Source organism: Lagenorhynchus albirostris, chromosome 21 (genome assembly GCF_949774975.1).
Source record: "Lagenorhynchus albirostris chromosome 21, mLagAlb1.1, whole genome shotgun sequence".
Taxonomy (NCBI): domain Eukaryota; kingdom Metazoa; phylum Chordata; class Mammalia; order Artiodactyla; family Delphinidae; genus Lagenorhynchus; species Lagenorhynchus albirostris.
The window spans coordinates 14,517,365-14,541,456 of record NC_083115.1 but is presented as its reverse complement, the minus strand read 5'-3'; the positions used below and the strand labels follow the sequence as shown (position 1 = coordinate 14,541,456).

The following is a 24,092-nucleotide window of genomic DNA, read 5'->3' as shown; positions in this document are numbered from 1 at the left end:
TCATTCATTCTGTCACCTCCCTCCTAGACACACCCCAGTCTGTACAAGGGGAAGGTCAGTAAGTCCATACATTAGAGGAACTATGCACTTTGCCATTAGGTTCTTGTACTTGTGGCTTATGTTACAAAGAACAAGAAAAGCAGTTAAATTTTAGGTACATTATTGTCTAAAGGGATTTAGTGAGCAGACTTGGCAATCTGGGCTACCAGGTCAGGTGTTTTGTTTTGTTTTTGTATAAGAAGATGATTTCAGAATTCCAAATAGCAGACTTGAAAGTGGACATTTAGACCACAGCTTGTTTGCAAATTCAAATTAGCCTACATTTCATTCCTCCTGCTAATTGAAAAATCTTAGACTATGATTGTAAACAATTTTACTTCTCTCAAACCCAGTAGAATTGAAATATGGTTCAGAACTCCAGCTGAAGTGAAAGAGCCTATTTTAATACTGTTATGAACCTCTTTACAGTAAAAAAAAAGTACACTCAATACTTAACAGAGTTTTAGGGACAGGTAACATATATTCTCCAAGCATAGCACTGTATAGTCCCAAAGTACCACTCAGGACATACTTTCAGAATATTTTCTCATGTGTCAGATTCTTGTGAAATTGTTTCATAATATGGTAGAAGGTACCTACCCTATGTAACATGATATGGCAGATGCACAGACCACAACTTCCCAATAACAAATGTGAATGGCTTTATAGTATTTATAAGCATCTTAACCAACATCACCAAAGGTTTATGAAGTCATCCTTTTCTAAGTTAAAATGAAAACTTTATCTTTTTACCCTAATTCGTTTCTGAGTTCCAAAGTGCGAATGAGAAATGTACTTCAGCTAACGCTTGATCAACCACATAAGCCTATTATCTCTTCCAAGAGGTCCCACCCTCTGAACCGTCTGCCGACTCCTTCCCTCCCTCACTCTCATTCCCAAGGTAGGCTTTAACCAGTGCCTCAAGGAGATTCATTTCCTTTACTTTCTCTGCAATCATTACTTTGTTTTCACTCTAGGGGAACTGAAATCAACTGTCTTTTTAATTCTCGATTTGCTTGTAATTACAGCAACTCCTGACATGTTTGGCACAATACATGACAGTTAGATATTGTCATGGGGTGGGGGGATAGAGGGACAAGTTTACAAGCTCCATCCCCACTTTTTCCTTGCCCCTCAAGTCCTATCCCAAGTTCTTACCCTAATTTGTCTATCACACATGGGCAAGTGTGCTTCCCCTCTGAGGATTACTCTCCTCGTGTGCAAAGTTAGTGGGGAGGGAGGGCTCTAAATTCCTGTCCTACTTCACTGTACTGGAATTATAGATACTGTTTGCATTTTCAGTATACCAGAGTCACTTTTTCATCGTTTCTCATTATCCACCTATCATCCAATTTGGTGAAGTAATTAAATAATTAGAAGTTGACTAGACTTACTAGGTTAAATGTGTGCACACAATTAGACATTTTTTCCTTTCACACCACATGCAAACTATGTCTAATTACAAAGTGAAATTCACTTTTATGGTTATTACTTTCTTTCTCTATTTCTAGCCACAAGGAAAAAAATCTACCCAAACAATTTTTATCTATACTTGCTGTCCTAACAGATCAATCTAGCTTGTATTATTATGATCATGGTCTTCATCGTGATGGATTTAGAGGAACAGTGGCTAACCTTTTGCAATATTTCATCCATAACCACTTCTGCCTCCGTTTTCCAAGAACTGTTTTGCTGGTAATGCTCTGTGGCAGACATCAAAAGCCACTTGTCACTCTGTGCTCTGTCCTCCACTTATTTACTAGAACTTCTTCTCAGGTTGAAAGTACTGTAAGAGGAGAACCTATAGCTAATTCATCTTCATACCTTCCTAAGTATAAAATACAGAATTTGCATATAATAAGTACTCAGTGAGTATTGAATGAAAAAATAAATGAGTAAATGAATGTGTGGCTTAGAGGATACATAGATTCAGAAAACATCAAAGCAAAATAAATCCCAAGATTCTGAGAAACACTCACCACATTCCCAGAGAAAATGGTATTAACCAAACATCTTGATGGCTTGGACCATTTTGTGCTGCCATTCTGGAAACGTAAACATCAGCTATTTCAAATTTGGGTCGCTAGGTAATTCAGAATGATATGCAGTGTTAACTTAGATTCACCTGCTATAGACTTATTTTCAGGTCAATGTCTAGAAAGGGTGCCTCTCTGAGAAAAATCAGAATGGCATATCTATAAATTGAACTAAAGGCATTAAAACTATGTAAAAGTCTAACTTTCCTAGGGTAGGAAAGGAGTACAGGCTTTGGGATCAGATATGACTTAAATTCATGTCCCTTCATTTACTAACAGTTTGACTTTCAGAGGTCCCTTAATATCTCTGACCTTCTTTTTCTTACCCAGAAAATAAGACTCATCATCGTCATCGTCATCACCATCATTTGCTTCATAGACATGTTAAAAAATCAAATAAGATTATCCATCTAATTACTTTGCATAGTGCCTTGCACAGAATAGACAATATTCCCCATCTTATAACTTTTATTGGAGCACATTTTAACTCTAAATGTACAGAGACATGTAGTTTTAATGCTTTCTTCTGTTCAGTGATCATAATTGATTCGGGTTACCACATCGCACGGTCCCAGAAGTTGTGTAAGATGGCCTTATACATAATGTCCCTGTCTCAGGCAATGAGCCATTAATTTCTGGCCAGAATAATGACTTGGTGTAGCTACACTTAAGGCTGCAAAGGACATGAACTACCTGGAGAAAGCACAGCAGAGGACGATCCAATCTCTCAAATTGATCAAATCACTGAAGAATCATAAATCTACCTCTCTTGACATCTTCCAAGCAAATGAAATTATAGAAAGCACAGGTGAACAGGTTTCACAGAAGTATCATCAATACATAGACAATACGTGTCTCTGCTTTTTGATGGGTAAAGGGTGGAGACAATGGAAATTAAGAGGAAAATTAAATCACCTTCAAGTAGTCAAAGATTATTGTGGCATTCACCATAGTCACATTAAAAACAGTCTGAAGTCCAATAATTCTAGCCTGATTGGTCTTGTTTTGTCTTTGTTATATACTGTGTTAGTCAGTGTTCTCCAGAGAAATAGAATCAGTAGGAGATTAGATAGATAGATAGATAGATAGATAGATAGATAGATAGATAGATAGATAGATGGATGGATGTAATATGAGAGAGAGAGAGAGAGAGACACAGACACTGAGACAGACACAGGCAGAGACAGAGACAGAGAGATTTATTTAAAGAATTGACTCATGTGATTCTGGAGGCTGGCAAGTCTGAAATCTATAAAGCAGGCTAGCAGGCTGGAAATTCAGGAAAAAGTTGATGTTACAGTCTTAAGTCCAAATTCCACAAGGAAGCAGCTTGGAAAGTTAGGCAAGGCCTCTATGTTGAGGCAGAATTCCTTCTTTGGAAAATCTGTCTTTGCTCTAAAGGCCTTCAACTGATTGGATGAGGCCTACCCACATTATGAAGGGTAATCTGCTTTGCTCAGTCAACTGATTTCGTGTTAATCACATCTGAAAAATGCCTTTATGAAATATCTAGACTTCAGTTTGACTGAACAACTGGCGCCATAACTAGCCAAGTTGACACATGAAAGTAACTCTCACGTATCCCTTGCTCGACAAACTGTTTACTTTTCTTGCTATTTTATTTTTTTAATCTTGTTTTTTTTAATTGAAGTATAGTTGATTTACAATGTTGTGTTAGTTTCAGGTGTACATACATATATGTCTATTTTTTCCAGATTATTTTCCCTTATAGGTTATTATAAAATATTGAGTATAGTTTCCTTGTTGGCTTGCTATTTTAATCATATAGAATTTTCTGGAGTTTCCTCCAAATTTCCTATGTACTTTTAAACACTTTTCCCTGACATATGAAGTAATAGTTTCTTAATAGAAGCATTAAATAGTTTGTAAATAGGGTAGTTCCTATCACCTGTTGTGGATTACTTCACCTTTCTTATAGATAAGAAAAGGTAGGGCTTTGCTTTCATTTTGTCATAGCTCATCAATCATATTTAGATTCTTCAAGATCAGAAATGATTTTTAGTTTGGAATTCACAGATTGAAAGCAAATAAACTTTTAATTCACACCGGCTAAATGTACCCTCTTGATGTGATACATTTCAATTTCAAAAGTCTCTTTATTGCTAGGATAATTACTGCCTGGCTTATACAGTGGCAAACAGTTTAGGTATTTTATTATTTTACTTACTGAAAGATTGTTCAGCTGCTCTTGTGTTCATGTGTGATTAGAGAATCTGATGGATGACTTTTGGACCTTCACACTTTGGGTATAGATGTAATCAGTCTGCTCTTGACTGGCCTTGACGGGGCCTATTCTTCCCTGGGGCACCAACCTAAGAGCTGCACAGTGTCTGAAAAGCGTCTTGCATCTCAGCAACTGCATACCAAGAAGATGAGCCTGCCTGTTCCACTTACTGGAGTCACCACCTTGGCTGCCCTGTTTTTAAGGCCTTCTGCAAGGATTCCTTATGACATTCCAACTGCTGCGACACCCTCAGCAGCCCAGTGGCAGTTCTCCAATCAGGAACTATCTGGGAATTCTCTAAGCCAACAGTTCTCAAAATGTGGTCTAGTAGCATCAGCGTCATCTAGAACTGTTAGAAGTAAAAACTTTTGGGCCTCAGAGACTATGCCTGGGGCCCAGTAACCTGTGTTTCAAGAAGCCGTCCAGGGGATCCCCATGCACACTGGAGTTCAGGGACCCTCAAAAGTTTCAGTACCTGCTCTAAGCTAAAGGCACAGCGTGTGCCCACACCCAAAGTGTGAGTGACACTCACGGCTGCATTACAGGTCCACTGATTTCATTCCTGTCTGCAGGCTGGTCTCAGTTTTGCGGAAGACAGCAGACAATGGACAATTCCCAGTGATTCTGTTCTCTGTGGTGGCATGCGTCAAGCTCTCCAATATCTTAAGGGCTTTCTTTCACTTTCCTTTCTTTTCTTTTCTGTTTTTTTCTTTGTCACTATTTCCTTTTGTATGATGTTGTGATTCTAAGTTAGAGAAATTGGTTCAACAGGAAAAACAGTAGTTTTGCTGAAATGTGACCCTCCATCCATTATTTTTATTCCAGTCCTACCAAACACCTGTTTCCCCCAGCATGAGTCTCAAAGGAGCAATATTGATTCTGGACATCTCTGTAGCTTGAGGAGGTTATGCCTTTTTTTGGTGCCACAACGTAGGGAATTTCAGATAGACACTGGTGCTGGCAAAACCACCCCGAGGAATAAGAACAATTCTTTACAATTGGATACAGGCATAGAGCACAGTTGAACGTTCCAGGAAGTTGTTTTTGGTTTTTTTTGGCTGCGTTGGGTCTTCCTTTCTGCACGCAGGCTTTCTCTAGTTGCAGGGAGCGGGGGCTACTCTTCACTGCAGTGCAGGGGCTTCTCATTGCAGTGGCTTCTCTTGTTGTGGAGCACGGGCTGTAGGCACACGGGCTTCAGTAGTTGTGGCACGTGGGCTCAGTAGTTGTGGCTCGCAGGCTCTAGAGCACAGGCTCAGTAGTTGTGGTGCACGGGCTTAGTTGCTCCGCAGCATGTGGGATCTTCCTGGACCCGGGATCAAACGCGTGTCCCCTGCATTGTCAGGCGGATTCTTAACCACTGCGCCACCAGAGAAGTCCCCAGGAAGTTTATTGCTGTCAGATTTTAAGCTCTTCAGAGGCAAGGACATACATTTTACTTCTTTGTGAATCTTTGGTGGATGAATTAATTATGGAATGTATGGCTTAGGCCAAATTGTCACCGAATTTGGGAGAACTCTGAAACATGTGAAGTTTATAAAGATAATAAAACAACAACAGGTAGCACAATATGTTAACATGTTAAGGAACCAGCTTGTCAAACACCCTCGTCTTACAGGAGAGGAAATGGAGAGCCAAAATTCACATGCATTGGGCCTGTGAAAAAAACAGCCAAAAAAAGGAGCAACAAACAGTAAACAGGACCGCAGACAAGAGAAAAGTCAGCGTAAAAAATTGAAGATGATTTCTAGCTTAAAAGAGTGCCTGGAATGGTCCTCACCACTTAATGTGAATGGCTTTCTCCTGCCTTTCTTTGAAGTCTTTGCTCTGAGGACACATTACCAGAGAGGTTTCCCTGAACCCCTGGTTTCCCACGCCATACCAATCATGCTCTGCTCCTGGCTCTGCTTTTTTTCATAACGCTTGTTGCTACATGATTTTATATTGTATTTTATTTACTTTTTGTCTGTCTCCCCCCTCTAGAATATAAGTCCAATGAGAACAGTAGATATTTTATATGCTTTATTCACTGCTGTGTTCCCACTGCTTTAAGCGCATAGTAGACATTCGATCAATATTTGTTAAACAAATAGAAAAGGAAAGAAGGAAGAAATGAATGTGAACCCTTGAGCCACGAATGAAACATATCATAAACTATTTCATTGTTATAGACTTTCTATACCAATAATTCTGAATTTGGAGAGAATCATAATCCCTGTGTGTATTTAATGAAAGCTGAGGGATTGTTTTCTGAAGAAGTAAACGTACACATGCAGGAATAGATTTGGCATGCAATTTTAGGGGTTCGAAAATGAGGGGCCCCAGGTTAAAAAACCCTGCTTTATGTGCTTACAGATTTACTTTTGTAAAAATAAACTTTTTAACTTAAATCAGCAATAATCTGTAATTCTTAATAAAATTTTCTGGCAATGAGAGCCATCTACTCTTTTTATTTAAGAACAATGAAGTAACGACAGGACATATCTACCCTGTATCAAGTCAGAAATGAAGGGTGATTTTAAAGCACACACAAATGTCAACAAAAGCTCTAAAATAAATTGTGGTCTGTTGCCTGATGTACCCTATAAAAGGAACAAGCTGTAAACTGAGGCTAGAGAATTGAAAAGATAATACTTTATTTCTTGGGCACTTGTTTTTTGCCTGGTGCCCTGCTAACTGCTTCACATGCATCATCTCATTTTTATAAATACTCTAGAAAGATTATTACCAGAGGCCTGAAAAATCACACCTTGGGCTTCCTTGGTGGCACAGTCATTAAGAATCCGCCTGCCAATGCAGGGGACACGGGTTTGATCCCTGGTCTGGGAAGATCCCACAAGCCGTGGAGCAACAAAGCCCATGTGCCACAACTACTGAGCCTGCACTCTAGAGCCTGTGATCCACAACTATTGAGCCTGCATGCCACAACTGCTGAGGCCTGAGTACCTAGAGCCCATGCTCTGCGACAATGAAAAGCCCGTGCACTGCAATGAAGAGTGGCCCCCGCTCATCACAACTAGAGAAAGCCCACGCACAGCAACGAAGACCCAACACAGCCAAAAATAAATAATTAATAAATAAATTAAAAATCACACCTTGTCCTCTCTGACTTAGAGGTCAATTACTGTATCATTTGAGCTAGTTCATCCCTTTGTTATAGCCGTTTTCACTTTGAAACTTGTTCTTATGTGCATCATCTCATTGTCTTTTAACTTAACAGCAACTCTATAATAAAGGTAGTTTAGTCTGTAAAATTCCTATCTGACGAGCAAGAGGATGATTCAGTTAATTCAGGGGTCCCCAACCCCCAGGCCATGGACCAGTACCAGTCCGAGGCCTGTTAGGAACCAGGCCATACAGCAGGAGGTGAGCGGCAGGCTAACGAGCGAAGCTTCATCTATATTTAGAGTCGCTCCCCATTGCTCCCCATCGCTCGCATTACCGCCTGAACAATCCCCCCCCACCCCATCCTGTCCATGGAAAAATTGTCTTCCACGAAACCGGTCCCTGGTGCCAAAAAGGTTGGGGACTGCTGAGTTAATTAATTCATTATCAGTCATTCCAAAAATATTTACTGATCTCCTGCTCTTATGGAAATTTCCCTCTCTTGTTACCAAACACATGTATAGTTATATATGAAGTGCTTCTGGTTAAAAAAAAAAAAAAAAAAAATCCAAATCCGTAAATGTGTTTGATTTAATCACTTGATTAACCTACAGACATTTTATGTGGAAAAACAAAAATCAAACAAAGTATACGAAAGTAGAATTCTAGATGTCCATAACTATTGCTGATTCTGTAGAATGGTTTGATTTCTGCGAACCAACAATAAAAGCTATTTATTATTACTCCACTGTCTCAAGAATTGAGTAAGCAGAGGCTTACCATTTGCTGGTCAGACTAGTAACTCACCTGTGATGTGGGCATAGAGCCACAGCATGTTATAGAAGGAGGTGAGCAAAAGAATGGGACTTACTTCTTGACACTAAAGGACTCTTGCTTGATTCAATAATTTAGTTAATACTGTATTAAGTTTTTCTTTACTGCTGCAAATCTATCTCTGTTAAACGTCAGTAATGTTACACTTCCTAGTTTCATTTTACCAAATTTATGGGAAAAGTGCTTTGTAGGTACAATTATGTATATACATATTGTAATGTATATATTACCTTGGAAATTCAGTTTTCTTTATTTTGTCTTATCCTCCTAAATTCTCTCATGTATATGCAGTAAAGTTGAACAACATGACAAGACACCAGAATCCACCCAATATTTTTCTGTTTACAATTGGTGATGCTAATATGGTTATCAAACCAAAACAAGGCATTAAAATTAATTACAAAATACAAATTTCCTAGAATATGTTACTACCCTGCATCATGATCTTTGAAAATATAGGACCAATTATTTTATGTAATTATGAGTGAATTCATTCTTAATTACAAATGAGGTAATTCATTTTTCTGAAATGAGGCAGATAATGAGTAATTTAATTTAAAAATAATTCTAATTGTATCAGAAGTATCTTTACTTGAACTCAAAAACCATACTGCAAATATCCAATGCTTGTTATGGAAATAATATCCATTTACTATATTCTTTCATATAGACCTTTTAAGTGCTATATAATCAAGATTTTAGGATAGAAAAAATATAAAGAAATTAAATGCTCTTATAATATTCTGGAATTCAGTTCTACAGTAAGGTATCATCAAGCAAGTATTTGAACAAGTCTCCATTCTATTTCTATGTTTTCATCGAGGAAGGAGGTTATACTTTCCCTTCTACCTTTGGCCAGAAACAATTGGTTCTTTTTATACTTTGTTTATATTTTCTATTTTATCTCCTTTAGCTGGTTATTTAGTAAATCATTCATTTCTATTCAATGACTTATTTATCTATAGTGTATTAGAAAAAAATGACAAACCTGACTCCAGTCTTAATGTTTTGGTTTTGTCTTCTCGAGGTACCATTAATGTCACATAGTAGTAATATCAGTTTATATTTGGGTGCATATTACATAGTGTTTTCAAAATTATTTATTAATTATCACAACAACCCTGCAAATACTGTGTTATTCTTATTTCATAGATAAAGAAGATGAGGTTAAAGCCAAGAACATGTGGCTAGTAAGTGACAGAGCTCGTATTCAAACTCAGCCTTCTGATAAGTCCAATTCTTTTTAACCACACAGCAGCTCCCCACAGTAGAACACATGGCTTACCTGTGTGCGCTAATACAATTGCTTAATCTTGACTGCTTTCTCTCTCTAAGGTCTCAATAGCTGTATACTTAACTTCAAAGCAAAAGCTAATCTCTTACGCTGAGAAAAATAGGACTTCACTTTTTGAAAGTTAAAAAACTTTCCTTGGAATTGTTAAATTTCCTAGTCTGAAATATTAAAATAATTTAGCAAATATCATAACTCATCTTGATACATTATAATTTCTACATTGTAATTCAACCTCTAGTCCCGATAATAAATCATATTATCTCGTAATCAAGCAACTTCACCTTAGGACTGTATATTTGTTAGAAAAATAAACTTTATTAAAGGTTCTGTTTCCCTGAATTTTAGCAGAAATGAAATATGCTTCATAGATTTAGATGAATGAGCTCTAGCTCCTATTGGAAGGTTTAGAAGAAAAAACTCTCTCAATTATATTTTCACAAGAAAGATGAGCCTTTGGAAATATGCATTCTTTCCAATTTTTGGAAGGATTCTGCATATCATATCTTTTCCTCTCCCAGCTATAACTCAAGTACAATAAGTGCTAAAATATACCTTCATAAACAAAAATATAAAGTAAAATTTTTTTTCATAATTTGCAAAGCAATTGTTTATGAAAACCTATCTCTTGTCAAAAGGTCAGGTTGTTTTGAAATTAATAAAGTTATAATTATACATGTCTCAGTATAGGTCCAGTGAACAATGGCTGATTAATTTTTCTTCTTCATATTGTCATGCACCATGACAGACATTATGTTGTGTGGATGAGTAAACTGGTGCTGTGGTTTTATGGAACAATAGATCTAGATTTGGCTTGAACATTTTGTTAACAGTGTTTTCTCTAAGGCAGAATATGTGATATATATTATCCTATACTTCTTCAAGTCTATTCTTATGAAAAATAGGGATTTTTCATCAGCTTGACCAAGGGTTGACTTTACCATGAGGGAAAATAGGATGTTAGTTTCAAATATACTTTGAGAAATTCAGTCAGGGTTCAGATAACCCTCCCTTAATCGTCTTCTACCCTAACCTCAGAAAGCCTCATGACTTGATAGGAAACATGAAGTTATCTGGAAAAGAAATTCTTGTGTGCTCACATTGCTTTCTCTAAAAATATTAAAATCTCATAGAGAAAAATGTTGGACACACATGTCCTTGGTTTCCATAACTTCTGAACATGATATTTTTTTTAAGTTTTATACTTGAATGCCAGTGAACTTTGGACAGATTCTATATCCATTTGCCTAATTTCCTCCAATCACACTAGCTGCTATTCTCACCTTCCTTTGCTCTTCCTTCTTCGAGAGACCTCTAAACTGCTGAAGGCCCCAAGATGCTGTCTCCAGCCATGTTTTCCTCTCCATCTACACCTTTTCTATGGGAGATCCCATCCTGCCCCATGGTTTTAAAGACACCTTGAAGGCTGTTGACTCTAAAATGTATGTGTGAAATTTAGATCTCTCCTGTAAGCCCAGACTCTTCTCTCTTCCTTCAGCTCAGCACAGTGATGACCAGCTCGGGTCCTGAGCCAGGTTTTCTAGGGACTAATTCAGACTATGCCACTTATTATAAACTTAGCAGTCATAATAGTAGCCCCTACTTGCAGCTATCACTGAGAGGACTAAATTAGCTATTGTGCCTGAAAGGGCTTAGAACAGTGTCTGGTGCATAGCAGACATGGAGAAAGCATAGCCAAAATTATGACCTCTCTCCATTTGGATATCTACCAGGCATTTCGTGCTTAACATGCCCAAAGCAGGACATTTGGTTTCTTCTCCTCCACACACCCAGGTTTCCAGCCAATATCCAAGCCAAATACCCGGAAGCCATCTCTGATTCTTCACTTTCCTTCAAATGACCCATCTAATCCATGCCTCAGGAAGTTCCGCCCACTTCCCCAACAAAAAAATTCCGCTATTTTCCCCTTTCCTTATCCTTGGCCAGAGACAAGTGATGTTTGTCTCCCACAGTCCCAGTTCAAGTTTCCATTGTTTCCCAGTGTCCCAGCTGGTCCCCTGCCTTCCCTCCCACCCTCAGTGGATCCTGGGCACAGGGTAATCTTTCTAAGCACTAATCAGATCAAGCTACTCTTCCTGCTTAAACCCTCCCAGTCGCTTTCCCCTGCAGCCAGCATAAAATTCCTACAAGGGCTCACAGACTCCCTGACCTCTTCCTCTCTTCTCCCCCGTCTTGCACTCTGCTACACCGACTCTAACCTAGTTTCTGTACTAAGAGCACACCAGACTCCTTTCGATCCCAAAGGTTTTGCACCTGCTGGTGCTTCCCTGTATCTCATTGCTCAGCTTGCAGCTCTAATGCCACCTCCAGAGAGTGGACTTCCCTGACTGCCTTGGCTAAAGCCACCTCCCATTCACTCTCCCAGCCTAGGTCACTCAAAACCACGTGACCTTATTTTATTTTCTTCCTCATATTTATCTGAATATGACATTAACTTATTTGTTTTGATGTTTCTAGTCAATCTCCCTTCCTGCAAAGTTAGCTTCCTGAGAGAAGGGGCTTTTCTGGTTCTGTTTGTCATGGTTTTCCCAGTACTATAACAGTGCCTGGCACACAGAGAAGATGCTCGAAAAATGCTTTGTGTCTGACTAACTCTGGGCTTGCTAACATCTTACAGTGAGTTTCCTACGCTGATGTAGAGCCTAAGAAAGTGACCGTGTTTGTAGATGTCTGACAAGTGGATGTTAGGTAATGAAGGAGAAGGAGGCATTCTGAACCTTTTAGGAACTCGCATTGAGTTTGGGTTGCTGTGCTTTTTGTTTTATATATTCTAAATAAAGTCTTATTTTAAATGGGAAGAAATGAAGGACAATCTTGTAAGAAATTGGAGAGCCATTTCCCACCGCAGCTTTAATTCTCCCTTTGAGTAAAGGTGGGGGGAAGGATAAATTAGGAGCTTGGGATTAACATATACACACTACTATATATATATATATATTTATTTATAAAATAGATAATAAAATATATAAAACAGATAATCAACAAGGACCTATTGTATAGCACAGGGAACTCTACTCAATATTTTATAATAACCTATATAGGAAAAGAATCTGAAAAAGAATGGAGATATATATATCTGAATCATTTTGCTGTACACCTGAAACAAACACAACATTATAAGTCAACTATAATGTAAAAATTAAATTAGAAAAAATTAAATAAATGGGAAAAAATAAATAAATTCTCCCTTTGAGCAGTTTGAGTCACAAAATTCTTATTCTGCATCTCAAAGAAAAACTCATATAATATTGGTAGGGAAAAGATATTTTGCAAGAATTTTTCATGCATTTTAATAATAATAAAGACAACAAATTTTTTTTTTAAATTATATATGAAGAAGTAATAAGTCCTATATGAAAATACTATCATCTTTTAAAAAAATAAATTTAATTAGTTATTTTACTTAAATAACTTTTACTTAAATTTTACTTAAGTAATTCTAGACTCACAGTGCTGTAGAAATTCCAGAGAGGTGATTTAATCCATTTCTCTGTCTTCAGGGAGGATAGAGATCCCATTGTTGTTAACTTCTGGACAGGAGATTCCAGAATCACAGAATCACCCTTATGCATCCATTTTAGTAGAGACTCAGTATAATTCAGAAAACATCACATTTAAATATATTGTTGTACATAAACTATCTTAATTCTCGAAAGTGTCAGTTAACCTGGGTTAATTGATGGGTTAATCAAGTTACCTATAATTTACCTCTCAGACAAAAGGCAAACCCAAGAAGATCACCTACAGTGTATATTTACTATTACAACAGCTTCCAGGGTATGCTGTGTGTACTCTGCTCATTCTCTGACCCTCACAGGTACTTCCTGAAAATAGAGGGTGGGGTGTGCAGCTCAGATGATAAGGAGCTGAACACACTGCAAGAATGAAAGTCTTCAAAGAAAGATTGCATTGTGTTCATTATGCTTTATTTGCTAGGGCAAGAAAATATCCTGATCCACTTTCCAGTGATTTTCAACAATGGTTGAAATAAACTTTTCCTTTTTTAAATTTAAAGCTACATTAAGGAAAAAATGCAATTTATGTTCCATTTCCAAAATAGTCTGGCCAATCAAGATTTTATTATGTGCAACTGAAAGGTCATTAAAAATGCTGAAGCTAATCCTTTTTTTTTTAATTAATTAATTTATTTATTGGCTGTGTTGGGTCTTCGTTGCTGCATGCGGGCTTTCTCTAGTTGCGGCGAGTGGGGGCTACTCTTTGTTGTGATGAGTGGGCTTCTCATTGTGGTGGCTTCTCTTGTTGTGGAGCATGGGCTCTAGGCTTGCGGGCTTCAGTAGTTGTGGTACATGGGCTCAGTAGTTTTGGCGTGCAGGCTCTAGAGCGCAGGCTCAGTAGTTGTGGCACACGGGCTTAGTTGCTCCGGGGCATGTGGAATCTTCCCAAACCAGGGCTTGAACCCGTGTCCCCTTCATTGGCAGGCGGATTCTTAACCACTGCACCACCAGGAAAGTCCGCTAATTCTTAAGTTTAAAAAAATTCTGTTGTATTTTATGGAAGCTGAACTCAACCTAACATGGTTTGAGTCTTCATCTTCAGTAGTTACACACATTGTCCGGTGGTCACATTCTCAATGCGTTATGTCAAGGAATAGACTAGCAAAAAGCAATAAGTCAAGGAAAGGATAATATTAAAGCCACTTAAAACAAGGAGCAAGGCCTGACTTGATGCCAATATCAATATTTTACTCTTTTTGGTATGTAAAAATATTTATGCTTCTAAAATCTTAGAAATTTCAAAAAAAATAGATTGTATTTTTCAAGAAAAAGTGGAATATCCTGAGTTTTAGCATTTTGGGTTTTTTGGTTTTGGTTTTTTTTTTGGTTTGGGGATTTATTTCTTTTTTGATGTTTCTATCTGCATCATTTCTAAATTAGAACATAGACGTTTTACGTTTGAAGACATTCTAGAGTGAATACAGCTAAATGACAAAACCAGGCATGTTGATTTCTTTCTCTTTCTTAACCCTCCACGACAATAGCTATTTTAACAAAATACCTTATCCTCAGAATTCCTCAGACTAGATAGTCTTTATTTTAAGCTTTGGGGGGCATATTCTTTGCTTTATCTTTTTTCCTTTTCGTATCTATTCTTTATGTTCTTTTCAACCTAATTTCAAGTGTGCAAGCATTTTTCAGAGAGAGGAAACCCTACCTGTAAGGCTGACCTGTTCATAGGCTCAGGACACCCTGCTGTGAGGAAAGTATTTTGGAATAGCTGTTTTTAGCCGGTTGTTGCACAGAGAGTCTGGAGAAAAGTTAAACAAGCAAACAAAAGTAAAATTTAAAAGGTGAGTATTGAGGAAAGACAGATGTATGTGATCGTAGCCCCTGACTAGATGGTCACCTCATAACCTCTCCTTGAGTGTTGTCACACACCTGGGACATGGGGGCCTGGGAATGTGATGAGAAGTATCACAGCCACACAATAGGAAGGTCCCTGTTGGCCAAGAAGACTTGGAGAAAGGTAACTAGTTACTGGTTTGAATGTGTTGGCCTCAAAACTATTAACTATAACTAACATTTTCTCAGAGCTCACAGAATATTCAACATCCTACTCAAAAAATGTGGCACAGAGAAAGAGGCGCAGACCCCACCCCTACTTTAGTGAGGTAGACGTTCGTGTTCAGTCAAAAGTTCACAAGTATTGAGTTAAATATCTATAATCAGTTTTCTGAAAATAGACTGTGTGCCCACAGTCTGCTAATGCTTCACCTCAGCCAGATTTTTGCTGGGTTTTTTTAGTTTCAGATGAGTCCACCAACCAAAGGCAAACATCAGTGTTGATTTTAAACATTGGATAAGAAAGCAATGCTTTCTCTTCTACTACAAACAAAGCCTGAACATGGAATGTGGATTTCACATACCTGTGTGTGTATCAATCAATAAGCGTTACCTACTGTGTGCAAGACACTACACTGCAGGGCAAAAAGAAAGAAAACGTATCCATAGCGCCTGTCCTTGAGGATCTTAGAGTTTCCATGGAGAAATAATAAATATATAATAGGAATATGTAAAAAGATTTTTAAATAATAATATATATCAGCTAAATACTACGTTAGTAGTGATAACATTTCCTACTCACAGAACAGAGGAGAGGTCAAGAAAATACCCAAAAGCCAGGCCACCCCAAAACTCAGTAGAAAATTCTTTATTTCTGGAAAAGTTTTCTTTCCACTAGGGCTCTTGAACCATAGTGTTGATGGCTGGAGCCTAGATGTGAATAGAACAGACCATACCTGGGTTGAGGTGACAGCAGACTGAACCAGTCTGGGATGACAAGGATTCTGCTTATCCCACAGGCTTGAGCCAAGGATAGGGGTGTGTTTGTCTAGGACACAACTCCAGCCTTAAGCAGCCCTGCTAGTCAACTCAGTGCTCTGTACCAATATTATCATTTTTTTATGTAGGTCTTGACATGAAAACATTGGGAAGCTCTGTGAGATCAGCAGATAGTCATGACTCCAGAAAGTAATACTTGTTTGAGCAAAGTCTGGGGAGAAGGGGAAAGGAGAAGGTGTTTGCTGTTTTGTCTCCGCTTGTAGATTGTAATGAGCCACTCCAAGGCAGGAACCCAATTCTTCCTCTTTTCCCCAGGTCTGAGCTCACGTAATATTTGTTTAAAACTGAATTGGATGAATCCATGGCTGAATCAATGACTCAGTGAATAAACGTCTTTGATTCCTCCCTTCCCTCTCACTCTTCAGCTCTCTCAGTCCAGCTTCTCTTCCCCACCAGGTATCCACTTCGCCTCTGCTGATTTTTCCTGCCTTCCCCTACTTCCTTGTTGCTGGATGAAGTGATCACATTTGCATTCTCTTCCTTGACCTCAGCATCACTCCCATCTCCAGACTGCTCCCTCTCGTTTCAAAAACGTTGCTTCTTTCAGCTTCCACGCCATCATACACTTCTGGGTTTTCACTTTCTTCTCTTGCAGTCCTAGTCAGTTCTCCATGCTGGCTCCTTCTTGACTTGGCCCTTAAATACAGCGTCCAGGCCTACTCCCTTCCCACATCGCACCCCCATACTCTAAAGCCTCATCTCCCTAGCTTCAGGTCCCACCAAACTCATATTTCAGCCCAGACCTCTCTTCTGATCTCCACACTCCTGTAACCAGTGGTTTAAAACAGTCTAATTGAGCTTGTCCAAATGGAAATTGGCTACTGCTACCACCCAGCCCACCCACCCTGCAGTTTGCTCTGCCTCCACTACTCCACCTTCTTAGATCCCCAAGACAGGAGGCTGACCGTCTTCTTTGGCATCTGCCTCTCCCATGCTCCCACAGTCAACCCATTGCCAAGTGTCTGCTGTTGACTCTCCCTCCAAAATGTAAGTGATGTCTGACCACTTTTTCCCACCATCATCACCAGCCCTGCAGCCTAAGCAGCAGTCATTTATGTTTCCTGAACTGTCACCTCTTACCTGTCAGTATATGGGTCTGATCCTCTTCTTCCCAATACGTTCTCCTCAAAGCAGCCAGTGCAGTCTTTGAAAACTGCACATCAGATCACATCACTCATCTACTTAAAACCCACGGAGAGATTGTCAGGGCTTAACATAAGCTACAAGGTCTGTATAACCTAGTTGTCACCTAATTCTGTAGCATCACCTCATGCCATCCTTTCCATCAACTTACCAGACTCCAGCCACAGATTCTGTTTTCAGAACTAGAACCAAACCACTGTGGTCTCCTAGCTCAGCAGTTCTCCAGGTACAGTCGCTGGAACAGCAGCAGTGACTTCACTTAAAGAAAATGTAAATTTTTGAGCCCCACCCTAGACCTACTGACTGAATGAGAAAACTCTGGGAGCAGGGCCCAGCAGGTGATTCTGATGCACACTTGAGTTTGAGAACCACTGATCCAGTGAATTTGAGATGGGAATGCCTGGAAGTCCCAGTTTTACCTGTTTTATTACCTAGACATACCGATTAGTCAGGCTTTTTTGGGGAGCTTAGTGGAGGAAAGAGATTGGGGCCCAGCGTTGCTTGTCCAACTTAATAAGTTGACTGGGGAAAGCAGTGGGTGACTTTTGAGTTCGAATGACAAGATATATATACACTTATGTGTACTTTTTTGTGAGCCTTTAGGTGTTCTACTATACCACATTCCAAACTCTAAGTAGAGGTCAGCTGATACTCATAGAATAATCTGAGTGCAAGGCTTCCTTAAATAAAGAGCTAGCCCCTCTTACTGTCAAATATCACCTTAGTTTATTGCATTGTTAGTGAAATTTGCATGTGGATGTCTTTTTCTCTCTCTTAAATCTCAAGTTTCCTGACACTAGGAATTATACTTCATAATTTTTAATATCCTCATTGCCTTGTAATACTAAGTTTTGGTATATATTGAGTGAGTGGTTGATAGAGCCATTTTCTTAGTTTAATTTGGAATAAATATAAACCACTGGATGTTTTAAAATGTGGTACAAGAAGGCAGTCTTTTCCCAGAGATCATTCAGTCCTAACTTACATCTGTTATAGTGCCAAAGTTCTTTTTCAATGAATTCTTAAATCTCTATAGAATTTTCCAAAAAGTTCTAGCAGCTGTTTGTCTTCACATGAAAGACCAATTATTTACTGAAAATTGTTTACTCAGCCTGCTTCATTTATGTCTCTACCTTATGATTGGTCCTTAGAAACCACCCACTTGTCAGCCTTTCATGTAGCAGGACAACATTTATGGCCTTTTGAGATTTTCTTTGTGTATGTATAAAATTATTGTTCCAGAATATGTTTAAATGTTTGAGAAGTGTTGTTGAAGGATTGTACAATTTAGTAGGACTACTGGAAGCAAGACAAAATTTTTTTCTATGTATCATATTATCCTTACTCACCATACTTGAAATAATCCAACAGTGTCCTCAAGGGACCGGCTCTGGTCCAAAAACCAGAAGCTCATTAGCCTCACTTTTACTTCCTTTCCAAGCTATCAGGGCTCTAAACAAGCTTACACAGGCAAAGACTGACCAACTTCTGAGATTTCCCTTTTCTTGTTTATTTTTTCCAATTGTTTTGTAAAATAATTGCCATCAGTTACAAGGTTCTTAAAAAAATTCTCTGTTATGATCCTCACTCCCAGTTGTGTCTGTTTTCTGTGTAGTCATATACATGCCCATGTAATTTCAAGAAAAGCAGAACTGCTTTTAGCACTTAGTGTTTAAACAAATCGAACAATCAGTTAGATTATCTTATGGTAAATAATCATTACATAGCATCACCAAGGTATCGTCAAAAGACTATCTGATACTCTAATGATTGCCTTAAAATGCATACATGTGTATATATTTAAATACAAACATGCTACACGCAAACATAACACTTTTGATATTTATCAAGGAAAACACAATTATAATTGCATTTTGGTTGCTTTAAATTCCAAATATTTTAGTTTAGTAAAGTCTCTACAAATGCTTGATGTGCAATAAGATTCTCATCTATAAAAGCAATCTTCCATTTTTCACAAGTACTTGGTTTGAATTTGGTTTGGAAGCTAAGGCTTACTCAGATTAACACAGAAAAGAAAACGAAGAAGGATGCTGTATCCTATTGATCAAGTTAGAACTTATTTTAAAGTCACCTTTAAGGAATTTCCCTAGAGACATGTCTCCTACATGTTCCTGAATAATATGAGCTACTAAAAATCTTCTGTTTGCTTTCAGTTGCATTTTAGAGAGTTTCCTTATGAACACATTTGAGAGAGAACAGCAGCAACAACAAAAAATGTAAAAAAACATGGCCAGATCTCTGTCTGATGTAAGACTCAAAATTCAGTCTGATTTGTCAGACTCTGTAGGGAGTGTTTTCAAGTAACAGATTGTCCCTACTGTGCTCAGTGGCACCTGCTGACAGGCTCTAATGAAGCCACGGAATGGGATGCATTGAGATACAGTAGCTATTTCACATGATTCAGAAGCCAGCTTGCTGGGTTGATTTACACTAACACTGCATTAGAGTATATTTCCGTATTTTTTAAGTCTCTAAGATATACTTAAAATCAGAAGAATAATCAGAAGAAAATCTATTTTCAAAAGAAATAATACCACCAACGAGTGAAACGCTTTTTGGATGCCTCATAGGATTACTGTAAGGATTACTTAAGATACTATATATATATATATATATATATATATATATATATATATATAATGACAATAAGGCATTCACTTTGCTGCGTTACCTTATCTCTGTGTATATGTCAGTATGGTATGAACACCATATGCCTGTGTATGCTCACATCACTCTTACACTCACATCACTCTTAGATTGAAAAATCTAAGTTCCTTAATGGTAGAACTAAGTTTTTATTGTATTATGCTGTATATAGTTCTTATTTTTGCTTAAAATGTGCAGAGGAATTCACTAAATATAAGTTAATAAATGATGGCCATCAACCCAAGCAGAACACTTAGTTGCAAAGAATGATGAAAGAGAAAAATAATGAAGAATAGAGGCCAGTTGTTCTGCCTGTTTCCACCAGGTCTGCCACGAAGAACATGCTATTTAATTGTAGCAGGGGAAATTTGTGATTTTGAACATTAGGGGTAAATTACTGTCTTTGAGCATGAAACAGTCTTTTAAAGGAGCATGACAAAATCTAGATCTCAAGGAAATAAGGTGAATTTTAGTTTAGTTATAGTTTTGCAGATGTGTACAAAAGATATTCGTAAACTCCTTATTTAAATATATAGGTAAATGGCTTTGTTATTTATTGCTGCATATCAAATTACCCCAAAATTTAGCAACTTAAAATAACAATGAATAATCCCACACAGTTGCTGTGGGTCAGAAATTCAGGAGCAGCTTAGTTGGATGGTTGCTTTAGCATCTGTCCTGAGGTTGCTGTCAAGATTTTTGAAGGCGTGACTAGGATCGGAGGATCTGTTTCCAATATGGCTTACTCACTTGGCTGTTGGCCGGAGACTTTGGTTCCTTGCCACGTGAACCACATAGGGGGACTTAAGTGTCCTCATGATATGGCAACTAGCTTATCCCAGTGCAGGCCACACAAAAGGGAGTGCAAGGAGGAAGCTGCAATGCTTTGTATAACATCATGTCAGAAGTCACACTTCACCATACTTTATTAGAGAAAGGAATGAGTCTCCACCTTTTAAAGGAAGGAGAGTCAAAGATTTGTGAACATATATAAAAACCATCACAGTAAACTCTATGGGTGATACCATCTCTATGCAGTAAAGAAATATTACTTCCTAGAACTCATATGGTTTCAGTTTGGCTAAGTTTCTTGCTGACAGACATTTTCAAGAGAAACTCTGACGTTTCAGCACAAATTAAGAATTATTTAATGTTTGGAACTTTAAAGATATGCTAAAACTTTATAACTAAAAAAACTGTGATCTAAAGTGTTTAATTTTCTTGAGGCTGCAGAACTAGCTCTGAGTTTTCTATATACCCAATTTAAGTCCTTTGGGGGTTAATTATATGGTAGAATGTTAGCTCTATATGAAATCCAAGGTAATAATCTAAATTCAGTGTAACAGTTTGTGCCCATCAGAGTACAAAAGTTTTACAGGGGGTAAAAATAGATAAAAATACTACGGTCCTTGCCTAAGTAGAGCAAAATGCTTCCAAACATTTAAGTATAACAACTAAGACTATAGTATTTGTTTAATTTAGCAACTGACATATGGCTCTTTTTCAAAGGCAAAATGATCAAGGGTATTGTATAGCAGTAGGTACCAGCTAGAAGAGCCAGTAGATATTATCTTAAATATCTTGATTAACAAATTAAAGCATAATAAAAGCAATTTTGATTTATTTTTATTCTGAATTTTGCCCATAATAAGAAAATTTACTATAGTTCTTGAAAAAAATACATGTTCAAAACCCTAATGGAAATAAGGCATTTGAATAGAAATATTTTTCAGGCCTACTTCAATAAATCTTTCATTTTCCAGTACTCAGGGTTCTCAGCGTGGAGAATATATGGAAAAGTACTGTTCGTTAACTGAACTTTGACCCAAATAGTAAGGAAAACAGTTGTGGGAATTAAAAGTAGGCCTACCAGAAAATGTAGTACATTTAACTGAATTCCTACAAAAGACACTTAAAAATAGGTCACTCTTTCATCTGGGCCATGTGGATTTGATGTGAATCATTATCAGGAGAGCCTGCAAATAACAGACACTTTAAAGAGTATATTTGTTTCTTACCTAAATAAAGATAGAAATTTCAGAAAACCCTGAGAACTGGATAAATTATGCTCCTGAGTCAGGGCTCATATAATGGTAACTTCCTATAGAAAAGACAGTGGCTCATAGGAAAGAGAAAAAAGGCCTCATTACAGAGGGAACTGTTCTCTTTGTTACCCAAATGCACTGCTTCACTTTGGAATCACTTTACCATCTCCAGTCCCTTTATTGACTGTTTCCCTGTTGAGTGCATAGATTAATAAATATTCAAAGATGTGTTATTCTTTCCTAGTACTAGGTTTTGCATTTTAAGTAATTGGGATGATATCAGTTTTGTGGTTTGGCGATTTCACTGCATTGTAATCCTTAAAAATGGAAAATATGACATTGTTTTCATATTTTAATTTTAAAACATGTTACCAAATATGTTTGTTAAGTACAGAAAATAGATCATTGGATGAAGTTGGGCACTCAGTACAAAGGTCTAGAGTTACCCCAACAGGAGCCTGAGTTCTCAAAGTGAAGAATTGATAGAACAAGTTTTTAACCCATTTCATAGAGAGCAGAAGTCACCAAGAGGCCAAATATTCCAAATGGAGAGATCAGGAAGAGGTTTAAGATAATAAAGCAGCATTTTGTTGATGTTTAGAATAGAAATCATTTGACTTAGTGCCAATTTGATCATTTAAAACCCAAACCAACTTTTTGTCAGCCTTAATAGCAAGTCACAGAATTGAACAATGTTTGGGGGAGGATCCTGAAAGGAGTGGGCTGGGGAAAGCAGACAGTAATGGGGTGGTGTTGACGGCACGATGTTTCGCAAGCATTCTTTGCCACGGGGGAGAATGGGATCTCAGTTATCATGCAGTTACTTTCTAGGGTCAAGTGTCTATACTATGCTTCCTATATTGCTTTCATTTTTGTGGGATGTTTTTATTTTGTTGATGTACTCGTAATCACAAACATGTTTATAAACTAAACAACCACTAAACCAATTACTTTTGACCTTGATGAAAGGTATACCTGTTCTAAGTATAAATCAACCCTTGGGCATCCCTGCTGATTGATGAAATATTCCAGATCTGCAAAAACTAGCTCCATTTGAAGTGCTCCTTTGTCAGCACCGGCTTTGGATAGAGCTTCACTTAGTTGTGATTCTTTGGAAGAGAGACATTACATGAGGCTAAACTACAGAGCATTCAACTGTCTCGTGAAATTGTATAAACATTTTGTAATGTGGTCATAAAAATTAAGTGATTTCTCCTTTTATTCCAGGACACAAACTCTTAGCCAGCAATGTCTGATTGCAAAGGAAGAGGGGGAAGGGGCAGCCTGCCCAGGACTGACATGTAGAAAAGGAAAATGTGCCAGGGCTCACTTTGTGTTAAAGTTCCCTGCTCCTTTCAGAGCCACAGCACCCACCTGTTGAGGCATCTCGAGGACGATGAATGCTCAATTACTCCTTTAAGCCCACATTCCAGTTAGGTTTTTTTCTTCCCCAGTAATTAAAAAGAATACCAATATCTTTGGTTTCTAACTTCCTTTTTTTTTTTCCTGTTGCTACCTATGGTGGAAGATATTTACAGAAAAGTCCAAAAGCAGCTGTGTAGTATAGAGGTTAAGAACACAGACAATCTGGGCTAAAGTATTGCATTCAGTCCTTGGCTTGACCGTTTACAAATGGTGAGACCTTGGGCAAGTAAGTCGCCTTGTCTCTATATGACTTGGTTTCCTCATATATAAAGTGGAATAGTGACAGTTCTCCCTTTGTAGGATTAGTTATTAATATTATATGAGTTAAAATGTGCCAAGTGCTTAGAAAAGTGCCTGGCACAGAGGATGTGCTGGATAAGGGTCACCTCTTACTATGTGTTGCCTTTTCCCTGTGGCATTGAGGCATTTTACTATCATTTTGTCTAACTATTCATGAAATGCTGACCCCTCTGATGCCTACTTTAACATGCCTCTTCTTGACCAGCTTCTCTCTCTGCCTTTCTTTTCTCAACCTCTTTCCCTTCTCTTCGGCTTCTGTCTGCCCTTGTAAATGCAGGTCTCTTAATAGTCCAGATTCAAACATCTCCCCTTCTGTACTCTCCCTTCCTATTTGGCCTTGCCTAGTGCCTTAATCCAGGCCCTCCCCACCCTGCCTTTTTTTTCCCTGCCTCTATACACAGCCCCCAAAAGATGTGAGCACTCATTCCTTAGTGATATTGGTTAAAAAAGTGCTGCATGTGGTCGTTTCATCTGTGTCTTTTCCCTAGAACTCTAAATCATTGCCTTCTCCCACCATCTCCTATCTCCTACTCAGCCTTTGATAAATACTTGTTGGAAACATATTTGGTAAAACATTTAGTTAAT

At 38.0% G+C, this 24,092-nt stretch overlaps 1 protein-coding gene across 4 annotated transcripts in view; it reads left to right on the top strand.

Annotated features, from left to right (window-relative positions):
- Positions 1 to 24,092, top strand: part of DLC1 (DLC1 Rho GTPase activating protein) — a 401,507-nt gene that overhangs the window by 158,362 nt on the left and 219,053 nt on the right. Inside the window, exons 5-6 of one of the 4 annotated variants that reach the window (XM_060136257.1) lie at positions 9,409 to 9,446; positions 23,010 to 23,107. The exons of the other annotated variants lie outside the window; for them this stretch is intronic. Coding sequence (XP_059992240.1) covers positions 9,409 to 9,446; position 23,010 — 39 coding nt within the window. The 3' untranslated portion in view covers positions 23,011 to 23,107. Of the gene's footprint in view, positions 1 to 9,408; positions 9,447 to 23,009; positions 23,108 to 24,092 lie in introns of those variants that run through there. 4 annotated transcript variants of the gene reach the window in all.